This window comes from Penicillium taxi, assembly GCF_028828555.1.
Source record: "Penicillium taxi strain IBT 34144 chromosome Unknown utg000001l_segment0_segment0, whole genome shotgun sequence".
NCBI lineage: Eukaryota > Fungi > Ascomycota > Eurotiomycetes > Eurotiales > Aspergillaceae > Penicillium > Penicillium taxi.
Window position 1 is genome coordinate 5111133 of NW_026643203.1, and position 17372 is coordinate 5128504.

The following is a 17372-nucleotide window of genomic DNA, read 5'->3' on the forward strand; positions in this document are numbered from 1 at the left end:
TCATTACCCATCATCTTCCCTTCCTACACCCTTAGCTGCTAGGCCTATAGATTGTGGCCATCCTGGTCCGGGTCCGGCTCAATTTCAACATGCCGGAACTGGCCCAGCAGGCCTGTTTGGTGCATAAAGTTCACGATGTAGCGGATCGTCTATGGGTAGGACATCAGCGCATCCATCAAGATCGGTCGCACTGATTTTCCTCCTAAGCCATACCCTCTGATCAGCGAATAGCGGGCATTGGAAAAGGATGTGCACCGAAGTCTGCGATCATTCGTCGCAGCTAAACCGATCAGAATCAATCTCATTGATCTTGTAAAGCCAGTGGCGGAGGCCAATGCGTAACGATCGCATCTGGATGATGATCGACGCATATGGCCTCGATATTCCCTCATAGAGTCGTAGCACCTTCATCGGCGCCTCCACTAGCCGCCGTGTCGGCCTTGCCGTGCGTTCCCTCGCCCACTGTTTTGCCCACCGTTCTTTGAATTTGGCCCGTACGCACCGTGCTGCGGCAGCCAATCGGAAGACCTCTACCTCCGCCCCTTGTGAGAAGTCCGATCTCACAGCTGGGGGGGGGGGGGCAAGTGAAATGGCCTTCAGGGTTCTGTTTAGAATAATATTTCTATCAATTATTACTCTTTTCTGTATTTGTTTTACAGATATTAGATCTAGCTTAGGCCTTTTAGTTGTAAGGAAGCTTTATAATTATAGATATTTCTTAAGGAAGCATAGATCTTGTGAGGGGCTATACTAACTTTATAATGATTCTTCATTCATAGGAGTTGGTTTTGGGAGAGAGCTGTTTAATTGTCCTTCAGTGTGTATCATCAATATTAGCAGCGTGATTATGTAGTTCTGGGCCGAAAGCAAAAAAGCATTTAATTTCAAAAACCAAATTTACTAACTCTTTACCAACTCCAGATATTACTATGTTTAGGTTTAGAATCTAAATATCAAAGCTATCGTAGCTATTTGACCTGATGATATTTTAGCTTCCTTTATCCTATCTCTGATGCCTAGCGCAAGCTCCTGATTAAAGCTACATGACTTTAATATTCTCTATATCTAAGGTTTTATAGTAATCTTTCTCTTAGTCTTTCTATTCTATACTTCAGAAGGGTCTTATTCTAACCGGGCCCTATATGAGGTCACAAGTTTGAAATTTTAGTACAGTTGGGATTGAGACCCACCAAATATACATATTGATATCAACAACTCATACCTCCACCATTATTATTATGTATTATAGCTATATAATTATATACTATAATAGGTAAATGACAGGGGAATAAGACTGCATTCAGTATATAGTATAATATCCTTTAGCTTTACGTACAGCAGCCAATCTGCGTGTCATAGACCTGGTTAGGCTATCAATTACAATGTAGCCTGTGGAATGGCTTCCTAAGCTTCGCAGATACAGGCCTTACAATAGGCCCAATTGGCTACAGTTTCACCCATTTCTTTTCATTAAGGGTGGAGCTTTATTCGCGCGAAGAGGCTATTAGATCTACATCTACGGAGATTCATTTCAAATGTCTTTGCAGTCTTGCTTTTTTTCGTATTTTTGTAGATTACTAGCTTGGTTTTAGTCAATACACACTTATCCCTCATTCTACTCGATTCTAAGATTTCATTATTATTTACCTTCGTCAAAATGGGGAAAATATGATATTGCTACGCGTTCAAGTGTTATTGTTATGAAAGCGCTAGGGATAGAACCCCTTCAAATCTCTGCGATAACTGATATACCTACTCGAACTATCCATTCGATCTGGGATAAAGCTATTAAGCGTGGATTTGACCCTTTATAGCGACCTTTAATAATCACTGATGCGTATTTTGCTGATGCTAGTCGTTCTGATCGGCCAAAGAAGCAGACACCTGAGGTTATAGATTCAGCGCTAGCTAAGGTGCGACTTGATCGATACGGACGGGAGAAGACTTGTGCTGATATTGCTGGTGAGCTATGGTATGTCTTGCTATATCGGATGTGACTATTTGGAGAGTCTTAAGGAAAGCAGGCTTACAAAAGACGAAACCTACACGAAAACCTGGTTTGACGGCCAAGATGCGTGCTAATCAATTAGCCTGGTGTCTTGAGCATCGAGATTGGACACTTGAAGACTAGAAGAATGTTATCTGGACTGATGAAACTTCTGTTATTCTACTCCATCATCGTGGTGGCTATCGAATATGGCGTACTAAAGATTAACGTTTTCTCCGAAGCCGTATTCGCGAGCGTTGGAAAGGAAGCTCTGAATTTATGTTTTGGGGTGCCTTTTCTTATGATAAGAAAGGCCCTTATCACTGCTGGCTTCCTGAAACTGCTGCTGAAAAATGTGTATCTGATACTCTTATTGAGTCTTGGAATGCGAGGTTAGAACCTAAGCTAAGTGAAGCTTGGGAGCTTGAAAATGGTATGCGACGGCTTGATCTTCGACGAACCCTGCCTAGGAAGAAGCTTAATTGGCGCTTTACATCGAAAACTGGAAAGCTTGGACGCACTAAGTCGAAAGGTGGAATCGACTGGTATCGCTATAATGCTACTATTTTGGTGCCAAAACTAATTCCTTTTGCGCAAGAATGTATGGTTGAAAGGCCTAATACTCTTGTTCAAGAAGATAAAGCTCCTTCGCATGCGCATCATTTTCAACAACATATCTTTGATATATCTGGTGTTCAACGTCTTCTTTAGCTAGAAAACTCGCCTGATTTGAATGCTATTGAGCCAACATGGTTCTTCTTGAAACGCCAAACTACTAAGAAGGGTGCACCTAAGTCAAGAGCTCAAGCAATTAGAGTATGGAGTGAAGCATGGAATCAACTACCCCAGAAACGAATTCAGCAGTGGATTGAGCGGATACCGAGACATATTGAAGAGATTATTCGCTTGGAAGGAGGTAATGAGTATAAGGAGGGCAGAGATCATGCAAAACACTAGATCAAATCATACAAGATATTACCGTCAATAAAACAGCTAGTCTTAATTCGGTATAGTAAAAAAAGCAAGACTGCAAAAACTTTTGAAATAAACCTCCGTAATGCGTTCGCTACTACTATAATTATACCCATTTGATCTAGAAAAGGTGCTTTCAAAGCTTAATATCTCGCTTTATACACCACCACCACCATCCTGGGCAGCAATTCTAGCCAGAACTACACTCCAAAGACACCGATGAGACAGAAGGATATACGTTGCCAACATAAAGCTCTATCACGTACAGTATCGCGATCGCCATCTACACAAACAAAGCAGATCTTAGACCAGTTCTTGAAAGGTGTAGTAGATGTTCGCCTATTGTATATGGCAATACATGGTCAGGAAGTAGCCGCTCTTCGCAAAGCCAATATAAAGAGAAGAAAAAAAGGCACGCGCTAATTCAATTCAATTCAATTCAAAGTTCTATTAACCCGGTCGAGCTATACTAGTCGCGTATATGCTATGCAGGTGCTTCAACCGTCCGAATCAGGAACTTGTGCCCAACGCGGTTGAGAAATCAAATACAAAAGAAATAGGACTGCTGTCCAACAGGTAAATTCCAAATCCCACATTCCTGAGGCACGCGCTAACCGCCGAATGGTTGAAGATGGTCTTGTGCTCCAGGAAGCACAGCGGCTTATCGACGCGTCAATTAAGGGTGTTGTTGTAAATAGTAATGGTGTAAACCAACACTTTGGCTAACCCCGGCTTCTTCTCAACCAGGCCATCGGCCACATAGGTGTGGGATAGATATGTCGGGAAACCAGTCATAGAAGAGAGACGTGTCCATAGCGCCCGATTCAATAGTTTATTTACATAGTTCAACTGAACTAAATAGAGTTATGGGCAAATAATATAAATAATGAAATAAAAGTGGGTCTATTTCATGGGTCCGTATGTGTTTTACTTTAGTAAAAGAAAGTTATAGTGGGAGTGTCACTTCCGACATTTATTACAGTAAAAGGAAAGAAGAGAGTATATAAGGTAGAGCACTAAGTGTAACGGGACGATATTACAGGAAATTAGGCGCTGTAATAGTCCGATGTGATTCATTCAAGAAGAATTAACTAAGGACTAGAAAACAGCGGTCAAGGCAAGAGTCTGATATAGGCAAGCGGGAAGAAGACACGTGACGTGCTACAGCCATATACGCGGTATGGCGTTGTGGTTCACCCTGTAACACGAAGTACAAAGAGCCTTACTACCTACTTACTCGTCGGTAACTATACGATTCCTACGAATAGTTAATATAGGATAGCTGTAAGATCTATCCTCTCATTTATTTTACGGACAAGGTATTTATAAGACGAAACTCCTCTTGTTGCGACAGCCGTATGAGAAACAAGGCTGTCAACATACGGAAAGTATTTCGGCCGAAAAGTTCATGCTAAAAACTCTCGGTTCGGAATAACCATCGGAGGGACTAGATTAGTATATCACGGCATCCTTGAACGATGTGCATTCGCGACAGTGGATGTTCCGTCTTCACCGTCTCTTCTGTCTTGGACGAATGTAACCATTCGTCCAGGGCAGAGGAGCATCCATATACTATAAGTAGCTAGTTCTCTCCATCAATGAAAAGACAGACTTCACAACAACCACAATATTCAGTACTGTAGAAACCACTACACTTGGTGGTTTGTCTACGGTGTTGAGTGGTTAGTTGGAGCTCACCAACTCTTTGTTTTACGGCAGTAAACCCCAACACTATTCTCAGTTATAGGCGAATAGCTAGCTACCTCGCCAGAGAGCGACACCTCTACTATCCAAGATAGAAGTGAGGTATCACTGTTTACAAATAGACTCCGCTTAAGGGTACTATCACTATGTAATACACTCTGTTCAAGGCTATTCTAGGGAGTTTAGAAGATTTAGAGCAATATTGGTGAAGCTGCTCAGAATGTGTCTACTGAAACTGATTTGCCTATAATGCCTATAATTAGGCGCCAGCCAACCTGTTCTGGTTCTGGGTGTGGTTAAAGAAGGCATAAGATCAATCAGTGTCGCAATTGTGTTATTTAATCGAATTGATTATATTTTGGTCCTCAAACATGGGTTTGAAATTTACACTTTGTTGAAATTTTCATGGGGTAAAGGAGCGGCGGAAAATCACGATAGATATTAGACTCTTAATATTATTTCTCATCTATAAGAATCAATTGAAAGAAGGGTTGCTATAGAGGTTGGAAATATTGATGGCGTGGCCACGAACTAGGAACCATATTGTATAGCGCTGAAACGGAAATCGAAAGATAATATTTCAAAAGAAGGATTAAAAATAGAGTAAAGAATCATCACGTAGGAGCCTTCTTATTCTTAATTCAGTACTCTAAATTAATTCTATCTTTAAATCTACATTATTAGTAGATATTAGTATCTTAGGGAGCATTGATTACAGTAAACATAACTTATCGTTATATAAGAAATCATAGTATTTACTATGTATTAAAAGATCTCAAAACCCTGTGATCAAGAATGACCAAAATAAAAATAATAAAGCTAATTATTTCATTTTTGCTGAAAATATTCTTATTATGAAAACTTAGAGATGAATATACGATAAAATTGCTCAGAACAATTAGCAACTGAGTTATTAGCTCCAGAAACATATTTAAGAAGTTCACTGATAATATATGACCATTTGCGCGCTTCTCGAGGTGATATTTAACACCAGATAGGCGATCGTGGAGGGTTGAGCGGGTTACATTAAAGGTAGATGCAGCTTTGGTTTGTATAGGTAATTTTACCATTTTTTATAGCTTTAATAATAGCCAATAAGATCCTACCATACTGTTCAACCCGTTTCTAGGCTATTTGAGCATTGGCATGGTGGGTGGTTGAAAAAGTAAGACACGTAAATGACGCGTAAAAAATGAAATTCACGAGTCGTATGTGACTTACTTTAGTAAATCTTTACTATAGTACTCAGTTGGTAAAAGGTGCTAATTTTCTATGCTAAGAAACTGCTCTTCTCCACCAGGAACGTAAAGCTCTTGGGTAATCACACATATTATAAGCCATATACTATAATCACTCGATGTTTGTGTTTTTAGCGTCTATAAGTATTGGCATAGTGAGGCTGTTGAAGTTGCAATAATGCTGGATGTCAAAAGTTTATAAAAAATGAACTCCTCTATTCCATCGCCAAAATCTGGAAAAAAACCCCCCACCCCCTTTCGTCCTCGAATTATTAAGCTTATTTCTAGATTAACAGATCTCTAGCCTATTAATCCGAAGCTAATCATAGAGGATCTACTCTCCTATAATCCATACTCTAAGGGATGATCTCGATAAACCCCTCTCTACCCTCATACTCTCCACAGGATACTATTTTTAGTACTCCAAAGATGGTAGAAAAAGATAGTAAACTTAATCATCAGATCGATCAATATAGTCATAGCTCTTTACGCTTTCAACAAGTATTAGAAAATATCAAAAAAGTGCCAAGGCTCAGGCTACTCTAGATATAGAATTACAGCGGGATTTCGATAACATAACAGCTATTATAAAATATACCACGCCTAATTTAATACTTCTCATCGATATATATAGATTATAGATATCATTACTTCTAATGAAGTCAAGAAAGCTAAAGGTGTCGCTCGAAAGGGCGATATTCGAATATCTGACTGAGAATAGTAAACGTTGTGAGCTCCAACAAACCGCTACTCAACACCGTAGAAAATCCACCGATCTGGTAGTGGATTCCTACTAGTTGAATATTGCAGTTGTTGTGAAGTCTGCTTTTTCATTGATGAAAGAACTAGCTACTTATAGTATATGGGTGCCCCTCTGCTCTGGACGAATGTCAACATTCGTCCGAGACAGAAGAGACGGTGAAGACGGGATATCGCTGTCGCGAATGCACATCGCTCAAGGGTGTCGTTTGCGATGAATGCATATCGTTCAAGGATGCCGTGATATACTAATCTAGTTCCAGAGTCGCTGTCTTGGCAGAAGCTTTTTCGGCCGAAATACTTTCCGTCTGTTGATGGCCTTGTTTCTTGGCTGTCGCAACAAAAGGAGTATTAATTCAGTAAGAAAGCTGACCAAGAGAAGTAGTAGTAGTATTAACGTCGGGCAGGAGGGATCGTGCTAGCCTCGATCCCTCCTCGGAACCTCCCTAGGGATATTCCGACGCTCAGCGTCGGCGGACCGAGCTGAGGTGTCTGGTCTAAACTAAGGCCTTGTGGGCCCGTCTTCCTACAGGTTGCCCCCTCCGTTCCGGGCTTCCCCGTTTGGTAGTTCTAGTGAGAAAATACAAGAAACGGCAAACCAGTTGGCGCCGTCATGTCGACCAAGTGGTATCCCAAGGAGTCTAACTCTGCAACTGACCAAGAGAAGACACAGCGGAAGTAGAAGAACATATTGGTCGAGATTAGAAAGGATAGAAGGTCTAAAAGCGTCTCAGAAAATTATCTATTTATATTTTAGTCTCTAATTGATACTCTCCTCGTATTAAAAAAATATAAATATACGTAATGTAACAGGCTGGTGCCGGATTTAGCATTCATGCCTGTGCCACTGATGCTCGTCACGTGCCACCCGCACCCGCATCCCTTATATTGCCACATGTCCATAGCTGGTCTCTCTCTTCTCTTCAAGCTTAATAAAGACAGTTTGTCGGCATCACTAGTTCTGCATTCAATATTAGTATTAGCCCTTCACATGTAAAGAAATATATATATATATATATATATATATATATATATACGCAAAATCTTACTGTTCAAATAGACATGGCTGATAGAATTTGAAAAAATTCCTATTTTTAGGGCCCCTGTATAGACCTCTGAGGGCCTATTGTTAGGTTTAGTCTAAATAACATATATAAGGGTGAAGAAGTTTTAGTACACTTCCCGCGTTTCAGCACGTTTTGTCGCGTAGGCCTATACCCACCTTTTTGAATTTTCTGTTCTTCAATAACCATGGCTCCTTTTGGTACAGAAATTAGTCGAAACTGTGGTAAAAAGTAAGAACTTTCTATTGATGAACGTTCTGGGATCATCTATAGCCTTGAAAATAGTGTATATGTTGCGACAAGCCGAGAAACAAGGCTGTCAACATACGGAAAGTATTTCGGCCGAAAAGTTTCTACCAAGACAGTGACTCTGGAACTAGATTAGTATATCACGGCATCCTTGAACGATATTGCATTCATCGCAAACGACACCCTTAAGCGATGTGCATTCGCGACAGTAATGTCCCGTCTTCACCATCTCTTCTGTCCTGGACGAATGTTGACATTCGTCCAGGACAGAGGGGCACCCTTATACTATAAGTAGCTAGTTCTTTCATCAATGAAAAAGCAGACTTCACAACAACTGCAATATTCAACTAGTAGGAATCCACTACCAGATCGGTGGATTTTCTACGGTGTTGAGTAGCGGTTAGTTAGAGCTCACCAACTCTTTGATTCTACTGCAGTAAAACTTGAACGATATTCTCAGTCATAATATTCGAATATCGCCCTTTCGAGCGGCAGTATCGCCAACCAAACCTGCTGCTATTTATGGCTGTTCCCGCAACATAATTTACTATACTGGCGACCGCTACAAAGCCATTGAAACCCCTTGAATCTCTCCCTAAAGTGGACATACCCTATCTATAGCGAAGCCGATAAACGCTGGACTTATTCAAAACCGCGCTGTCATCCACTCTGGAACTATAGACGACTTGCTGCCAGTATCACTCGAAACCCCTCTCGATCTACCTATACGGAAAATTTTTAGAGAGTTACGGCCTTTTAAAAGACGTCAGAAGAATATGATCCCTCTTAGCCCCTCGTTTTGGGAAAGACCGGCTTGAATTCGCTCAAAAATGGCATCAGGATATGTATTGGAAGAAATGAATCTTAGACGAATATTCCGTCCAAAGAACATCAAATTTTGTTATTGAGTAGGTATGGATGCTAAAACCAGAGACATATCTATGTCAATTTGTCAATTCTGACGCCCATGTGAAGGATATTCCACAGATAGTATGGGTATATATATATATGGATTAGTGGCTGTTTAAAGTTGGTAGTTATGGAGCGCAATCTAGAGGAAGGCCTTATACCAATTCAATTCGAAATTCTATTAACCCGATCGAGCTATACTAGTCGCATATATGCTATGCAGTCGCTTTATCCGTCTGAAGCAAGAACTTATGTCCAACGCCATCCCGAAATCAAATACAAAAGAAAATCTGGGCAGTTGCCCAACAGGTAAATTTTCACCTTGCCTCTTCCTACTCCCCATTTCCCTCTGTGCCACTCCTGTATAATCTCTGTATTCTCCCCCCAGTTGGCATCTTCCTCTGTTCCCTTCGTCGATTGCGTTCTTGTTGTGTTTTCGATGTCGATTCCTAGGTGTTCGATGCCCAGGTTTTCACGGTGTCGTTACCCATTGTCTTCCCCTCCTGCTCCTATGGCTGCTAGGCATATCTATTCTTGGTCATCCTCGTCCGGATCTGGCTCTAGGCCTTATACCACACTATGAAGATGGTGATGTAATTTAACAGGATAATGCTAGGATTGATACATCGAAGAAGGCAGAAAGGTGGTTTCGATGTTGGCGGATTCGTCGTAATAAATGGCCTGCACAATCACCTGATATGAGCCCGATCAAACCATGCTGGTGGCTTTTAAAGTGTGTAATAAGGTATATATAGCTAGGAAACACTTCTTATCGACAGAGTTGAATGCGAGCTCTATTTTAGAGCTGACTAGCCGGCTATGTGACCTCATTAAAATAGCGAGATAGCGTATATCTAGAGGCTATGGAAGATAGGATAAATATGGCGGCATGTCTGATCGAAATCAGGTGTAAGGTGGCCATTGAAGTTATAAATGTCGTCACCATGAATCCTATTCTCGCGAATAGTTTTTAAAACAAAGATAAACTAATCGCGAATAATATGAGGGTCTTCTTGTTTTGCGCGTTCAAAATTATAACGTTTTGAATAGCGAGTGTCGATTTCAGGTAAACGTTCAAATGAAGTTGAAAAGCACAGCTTCGTCCGACTTGAAGAGGGTCGATTCCGCTGTCGACGAGTAGAATATTGGTGAATTGAGCAACATAATGAGGATTAGGGGCAGATCCACGGTTATCTAAAGAGAAAATCCATTTTAGAAGAGTTCTTTTCAGATTCAGTCAATTTATAATCCTATGTGAGTTAGTATCAGAATAATGGATATCTTGTGATCTATAATATAACTATTAGTTTCATCTGTTTTGTAATTGATATAGATCCAAGTATTAGCTATCATTGGGTGTTTGTCAAGATAAATCATCTTTTGGGAAACTTCGGGGTATTTATGATATCTGACGAATTGGGAATAAGAGAGAAAGAGTATATATACATTTGAAACTGTTGCGACAGCCGAGAAACAAGGCCATCAACAGACGGAAAGTATTTCGGCCGAAAAGCTTCTGCCAAAACAGTGACTCTGGAACTAGATTAGTATATCACGGCATCCTTGAACGATATGCACTCATCGCAAGCGATACCCTTGAGCGATGTGCATTCGCGACAGTAATATCCCGTCTTCACCATCTCTTCTGTCTCGGACGAATGTTGACATTCATCCAGGACAGAGGGGCACCCTTATACTATAAGTAGTTAGTTCTTTCATCAATGAAAAAGCAGACTTCACAACAACTGTAGTATTCAGTACTGTAGAGGCCACTACACTTGGTGGTTTGTCTACAGTGTTGAGTAGCAGTTAGTTAGAGCTCACCAACTCTTTGATTCTACTGCAGTAAACTTGAACGATATTCTCAGTCATATTATTCGAATATCGCCCTTTCGAGCGACAAAAACTTCTTTTTAGAAACAGTGAACTACTACTTATTTTCATTTACTATTGAATTATCTAAATAGGAAAATTGCAAAAGGAAGACTCTCCTTTTCCTAAAAATACCAGAAGCTTAAAGTAAGTCTCTGAATATATCCAGCTTTTGAAGCCAACTTAAGAGACTATTATCCCTTTATATTTAAGAGAATTGTTCTGTTAACATTCTTCATTAAATTATTTCTTCTACTAAAAATCAGAGTAGATTTATCAGATATTGGGTTGAGATATATTTTAAAAAAATTTATCATAGCATTTTCCATTACTAAAGCAATTTGAGAATTAATGTAAAGCTTGAATGATGATGATGATGATAATGAATTCAACTGACCCGATTTAACTCACTATACTCAATGTAAAGCTTAAAATTATACTGCATTATTATTACGTCCTTGAAGAAATTTTTGTGATTTTATCTCTATATTTATATACTGGTAATAATTATATAAGTCGTACTCACCACTATTATAAAGTTAGACTTATCAAAATAACAGATATTCCATAGTCTTAGATCATTTTAGTAAATTTAAATTATAGTATAATGATTCTAGGGTCTTTAGCTTGAGCTCTCTTATAATCAATAATATCTCCGAGAGAGACACAAAACCAGGGGTTCGCAACGCTTAATAAAACCAATTACCAAGTTTTACTAATACAAGGAGGGACATCAGAGCTGGTTAAAAAAGCGACCATAGTAAAAGATTAGCTATATCTCTAAATAGTGTATGTATTAAGCCTAGAATTGACTGCTTCCACGGCAATAGTCGCTGAAGGGCCGGCAGAGCGGCATTTTGAAAACATTCAAATAATAGAGCTCAAAATCCGTAAGCATTATTAGCTCGTCGTATGCGACTAGCATTTCCACCATATTAAGAAATTCTTATCGATTTACTAAATATCAAATAGAGTAGGGTAGGTGCCAGCTTGCATGTTTTAGAAGTTTAGAATAGATCTGTCAAATAAATCAGCACTTAAGAATAGAAATTGTGACAGTTTACATCTATTCTTATTCAAGATTCTCGAGAAATATGTTAATGAGAGATAAAGATTTATCAGTCTAGATCATAAACAGCCCTGAAAAAAGCTTTTCATTCCCGGAAATCATATCTCAACCGTGTTCTAGTTGTTCAAAATAGATACTCACTATGACATTACGATATGAAATAATTAAAACCTTCAATTCCTCTATTAAACAGCACCCAAGGTTCATATTAGATCGTTATGCAATATCTTGAGTTACTTACTCTTAAACAAGAAAAATAGCAAATGAAGTGAAAATCTTGGAAAGTTAAATTCCACACGTTTTGATTAATGTAGGATCTTCTATATATCATCTTTAAAGGAAAGGCTCTTTTAAATCAATAGTTTAATCATCTTAGTGGATTAAGTCTATGAATAAAATAATATCATCACTCGCTCTTTATATATCACTATATTTTATATCTTGATGATGATGATGATGATGATGAATTCAATTGACCCGATTTAACTGACTATACTCTCTAGGAATATTACTCAATGTCTAGAATTATCACCTAATTTAATTAATGCTAAATAACCTACAAAAATTGCGATTCAAAATATTAGGATTGTCTAAGTCGTATAGCTCATAATATCTTATAATGCTATACTTATTTAGAAGAGATAAATTGACAAAAGGCAGGTGAAAAGGGGACGCTAATAAGAAACAGACTATTTATAATGAAGGATAGTTTAAGAGCTCGGCTCAGAAGAGCTTTTAGAATGATATTAGTGGTGGGGATAATAGTGAAGTGATATAATACTGAAGCTGCTTGGAATGTGTTTACTAAAACCAATTTGCGTATAAAGCTTAGAACTCGGCGCCAACAAAGCTCCGGATTTGGTAAAATAGGACATAAGATCAGTTAGTATCAGAATCGTGTTATTTAGTCAATTTTATGGGCTGTATTTCTCAAATATAGTTTTGAAATTATGTCTTTTTTGAAATATTGATATGGTATTCCGAACAAGCGGTATCTACGTTAGTAATCTAAGTATTAGTCACCGGCGTTTTCTTAATTCATGATTTCTGACAGTGTAATACGCAAAGGATTTAAATAAGTTTTCTCACTACCCTAACAATTATAAAGATAGGATTTGTTTTTTATTCTTATTATTTGTTGTTATTAATAATTAATCAATTTAATATTCAATCCCTGCGCTATAGAAACAGAGACACATATTTAAAGCTAATAGTACTATTGATAAAATATTATTCTATAGTAAATATATTGAGTAATCTGTTATAACAATTGCTTTCTATTAGAGACAATAAACTAATTTTAAAAAAATTATGACAGGCTCGTGCTACCCGCACCTCTCATTACCGAGCATCCCTTAGCTAGTCTCTCTCCTTCTCTCTCTTAAGCTTAATAAAGACAGTTTGTTGGCACCACCTTGCTGGATATATAAGCTTAGTCGTAGCCCTTCACACCCTCTCAATCATTGTATTACGAAAGACCGACTCTAATTCGCTCAAAAATGGCAATGGCTATTGAAGGTGGTCTTGCGCTCCAGGAGGCACAACGGCTTATGGACGCGTCAATTAATGGTGTTGGAGATAGTAATGATGTAAACCAGCACCAAACCCCGGCTTCCTCTCAGCGAGGTTGTAATGGCGTGCGGAGATGCGACCGGCATCATGCTCAGTTCAGTGTTCTACAAGGCTGGCATATATTGAACTTGCGCATAATCTTCCAAACGGAAGATTACTATAAGCCTTTTTGGCTCAAGGAAATAGTCTACAAGCGCAAGTGTAGTGCCTCAGGACCCTGCTACCATATGTGGGGAAAACCCCCCTGAAGGGTACCCAAACAGAGCCCACTGCCAGGAAACGGTGGCCCCCTCACGAAACGATATGGCATACTAACAGCAATCTGGCACCATATGGCTATGCATCGACAGCACTTCAGTAATCTGGTGCGTTCGGGGAATGCCTCCACCTCGTCATAATAGGCCTTCCTCGCATGCCAGGAGGCTATGAAAGCACACCAAATCCAGGTTAAATGAGCCCCTGGGCATAAGGGCATTAAAAGCAATGACGCTACAGATGCACTTACTAACAAGGGGGCGGCCTATAGCAACCCCGCGGGACAGGCAGCCCAGCCCACCATCAGCGACATCAGGTCAGTGTACCGAGACCTTCGAAATGACTCCAGGCTTGCCTGGTGGGACAGGGCCTTTGCCAAAATGTCCAACAACTACCGTAAGTGGGCAGACCACGCGGAATATCATATCAAGCCCACAGCGGCCTTTGACCTAAGTAGGCCCACCCTTCATAGGTGGCTCGCACTTCGGTCAGGCCATAGGGACTTCGACTGGTACTACCGCAAATTTCACCATGACGATGCTAAGCTCGAGTGCTCCTGCGGACGGAAAAACACCAAAGCACATAGCACTTTACCGTAAGACACACAGCACGTTCAACCAGTGGCCCCTACGGCCGAGCACCCCTCCAACCACTGAGGAAGAGGCAGTCAGATACCTACAATCCCTAAATCCAGGGGACTTTAAAGACTTCCTCGAGGTAACTGGCTTCTACTTAACGATCTGCACCAGGTAGCCCCAACTAGGCCGATAAGGCACGACAGCACGGTGCCCCACCAGACACCACCACCCTACACTAAACCACGCATCCCCCCTCCTTCCCCTACTAACCCTCTCCCTCCGCCGACGCGGAAATCTGCCCTTCTCAGCAAGAGTGACCCCGAAAGGGGGCCTCCTGGATGTAAGTAAAGGGATGGATACCTACGAGATGGGACTACAGCGGAGTCAGACTCCTTGAGATACCACTTGGTCTACACTACGGCGCCAACTCGTTTGCCGTTTCCTTTATTTTTACTTTTCACTAGAACTACCAAACGGGGAAGCTCCGAACGGAGGGGGTAACCTATAGGAAGACGGGCCCATAAGGTCTTAGTTTAGGCCAGACACATCAGCTCGGTCCGCCGACGCTGAGCGTCGGAATACCCTTAGGGAGGTTCCGGGGAGGGATCGAGGCTAGCACGATCCCGCCCGACGTTAATACTACTACTACTACTACCACCTAAAGTAAATCACATACGAGCGGCGCACACATGCGAGTGGCGCCCAGGACACCATAATAAACTCGAACAAGTTGAATATCATATGTCAACAACCACCCGTTGAATTGACTTGAACTCTTGAACTTGGATCAACTATAGTTGATAAAATAAAAATATAGAAGAAGGTATATAAAATCGTCAATAAAAGTGTAGTTAAAGCTACGATAAATAAATTACATCGTAATTTATGGTATCACTATAGTCCATCTAATTAATTTACTTAAAATGAATGAGATCTTTATAAAGATTCTTTTGATTTTATCTCACCCAGTATTGATTCTTATGAGAGTTATGGTTGTTGAGATATGATGTTTAATTTATTCGATTTTACTATGGTGTTCTAGGTGCGCCACTTGGTTGTGTGCGCCGCTCGTATGTGATTTACTTTATCTTATATCTTTAAAATCCTAAAGGCTGGCTATAATGTTATATACAACTATCACAACTTCCTGGCATCTTTCTGCTAGAATATGCTTAGGTCTCTCTATATTTAATCTAGATGGCTGGCTCCTTATAAAATAATCTCTTCTAGCAATTGGCTCTTTAACTAACTATTTTAGTTCAATTGAATACAGGAAAACTAGATAGAACAGTTCTTATTTCGGAGTAGTTTTCACTAGAAAAAAACGATGAAGATGCTATTATTAATGAAAGTATTTTCTTTAATAATGTTTCTCAATGATAACTATATATATATATATATATAAAAGCCCTCGTTTGTCGTAGGGCAATTCATGGAGTATTTACAATATTAATACTCTACTCTATATATAAAGACTAGTATTTCAAGGTCTCTAAACTTACGCTATTTATATATATATATATATATATATACCTTTTGAATTATAATAGAATACGAATCACGGTTGGCACTAGATAAGAGATATCCTAAGAGATAGAGAAGTATCTAAGAAGTATGGATGCTTCAGGTGAATACAATATCAGGGACCAGAGGTAAACACTAATAAGGGAAGTAATATTCAGAGAGAAGGCAGATATAAAGAGAGAATAGCTTGCTTGTTGGATTCGATGGGAATCCAACTGGCTTGGATATACCGTCAGATGAAAAGGAGGGGGAAAGCATAAAGTATTCGATATTATCATACTTATGCATCTTGTATACATTCAAGAATTACACCATGTGAATATGTAAAATGCGCCAAGCCGCAGAAAGTGTAAGAAGCCTTCGCGATCATTATTATGTGTTAGTTTATTCTAAAAGAGTATATATAGTGAATCACCCTAACTAAATATTCTCAATTAAACAAATATAAAACACCATATGTTTCTAGTCATAAGTACGATTAAATTGAAGCTATCGTCAATATTAACTGCTCAACGACTGAACTCAACTAGTAGTAGTAGATATACCAATTTAAAGATATTCTATATATAGCCAAGTTTTTTTAAAGTATGTAAGGAATATTGAAACTAATGGATTACTCTGGTTAGATTATATTAATAACAATGCCTAAGATTAAATTGCAAGATGCTTATCGCAACATTGTGCATAAATATGAAGCACAAAATTAAGTATTGATGCTCAAAGAAATCTCTCACCGCATTTATTCCGCTAAAATAATTCTGCTGTAGTCTTTGGCACTTCAATTTATCTCGAGATCACTGCCGATTGTTCTACATCTAAGGATTGTGTAAACAATTTTATACCTAATCGGCCCCTTTCATAAATCACCGTTAATTTTAGACCTGCGCGCGCTACACGAATTCTAGACATCTGAATGATAAATCCTCAATTTGATACGGTCGCCCACCAAAAAGATCTACAGATCATTATTATATAATATTTTACGGTTTATCTTGTAATAGAATTTCTTTAACTTTCCAAAAAAAAGATTTTGCTATACAGAGCTCTCTCTATATTCAATCTATTTATTATGGACGCTAGAATCTAGCTTGGAATTAGTATAAAGTAAACTCCAAACGAGCCGCCACCTCAGAACACCATAGTAAACTCGAAAAAATTGAATATCACATCTCAATAACCACAACCCTGATACAATTTAAATATTCAGTGAGGAATAACAATAAGAGTATTCTCAAAGAATCAGTTCATTTTAACTAGATTAAATAAATATATGATGGTGGTATTATAGATTACGGCGTAATCTATCTATTTTAGCTTTAAGTACACTCTACTCGATCTTTTTCTAATTCATCTTTCTATATATTTATTTAATTAACTACAAATAATCCGAATTCAAGATTTGAAATCATTTCAACTGGTGGAGGCTTCTAAGCTACATTTCATTCTAAAATGTAGAAAATGTTCCAAGTTTCAACTACTCGATTAAGACTTGGATTGACTACTATATACATTATATCAGCTCTAAAAAAAGAGGTTCTCTGTCGCTCGAAAGGGCGATATTCGAATATCTAACCGAGAAAAGCGTTCGAGTTCTTACTGCAGTAAAAGGGAATTCGAGTT

The 17372-nt window shown here is 39.1% G+C and overlaps 2 protein-coding genes across 2 annotated transcripts; both read left to right on the top strand.

The window, feature by feature from the left end:
* Positions 1–1592: 1592 nt before the first annotated feature.
* On the top strand, positions 1593–2131 carry N7495_001854 (uncharacterized protein; the record flags this gene model as incomplete). Its single annotated transcript, XM_057204524.1, has 3 exons — positions 1593–1691; positions 1815–1972; positions 2017–2131. Coding segments are annotated over 3 exons (372 nt in total), but the record flags the coding sequence as incomplete, so codon positions are not given.
* An 11899-nt stretch (positions 2132–14030) lies between these two features.
* Positions 14031–14249, top strand: N7495_001855 (uncharacterized protein; the record flags this gene model as incomplete). Its single annotated transcript, XM_057204525.1, has 1 exon — positions 14031–14249. One exon carries the CDS (start codon positions 14031–14033, stop codon positions 14247–14249), a length of 219 nt encoding a protein of 72 aa, XP_057068598.1.
* Positions 14250–17372: the final 3123 nt, after the last annotated feature.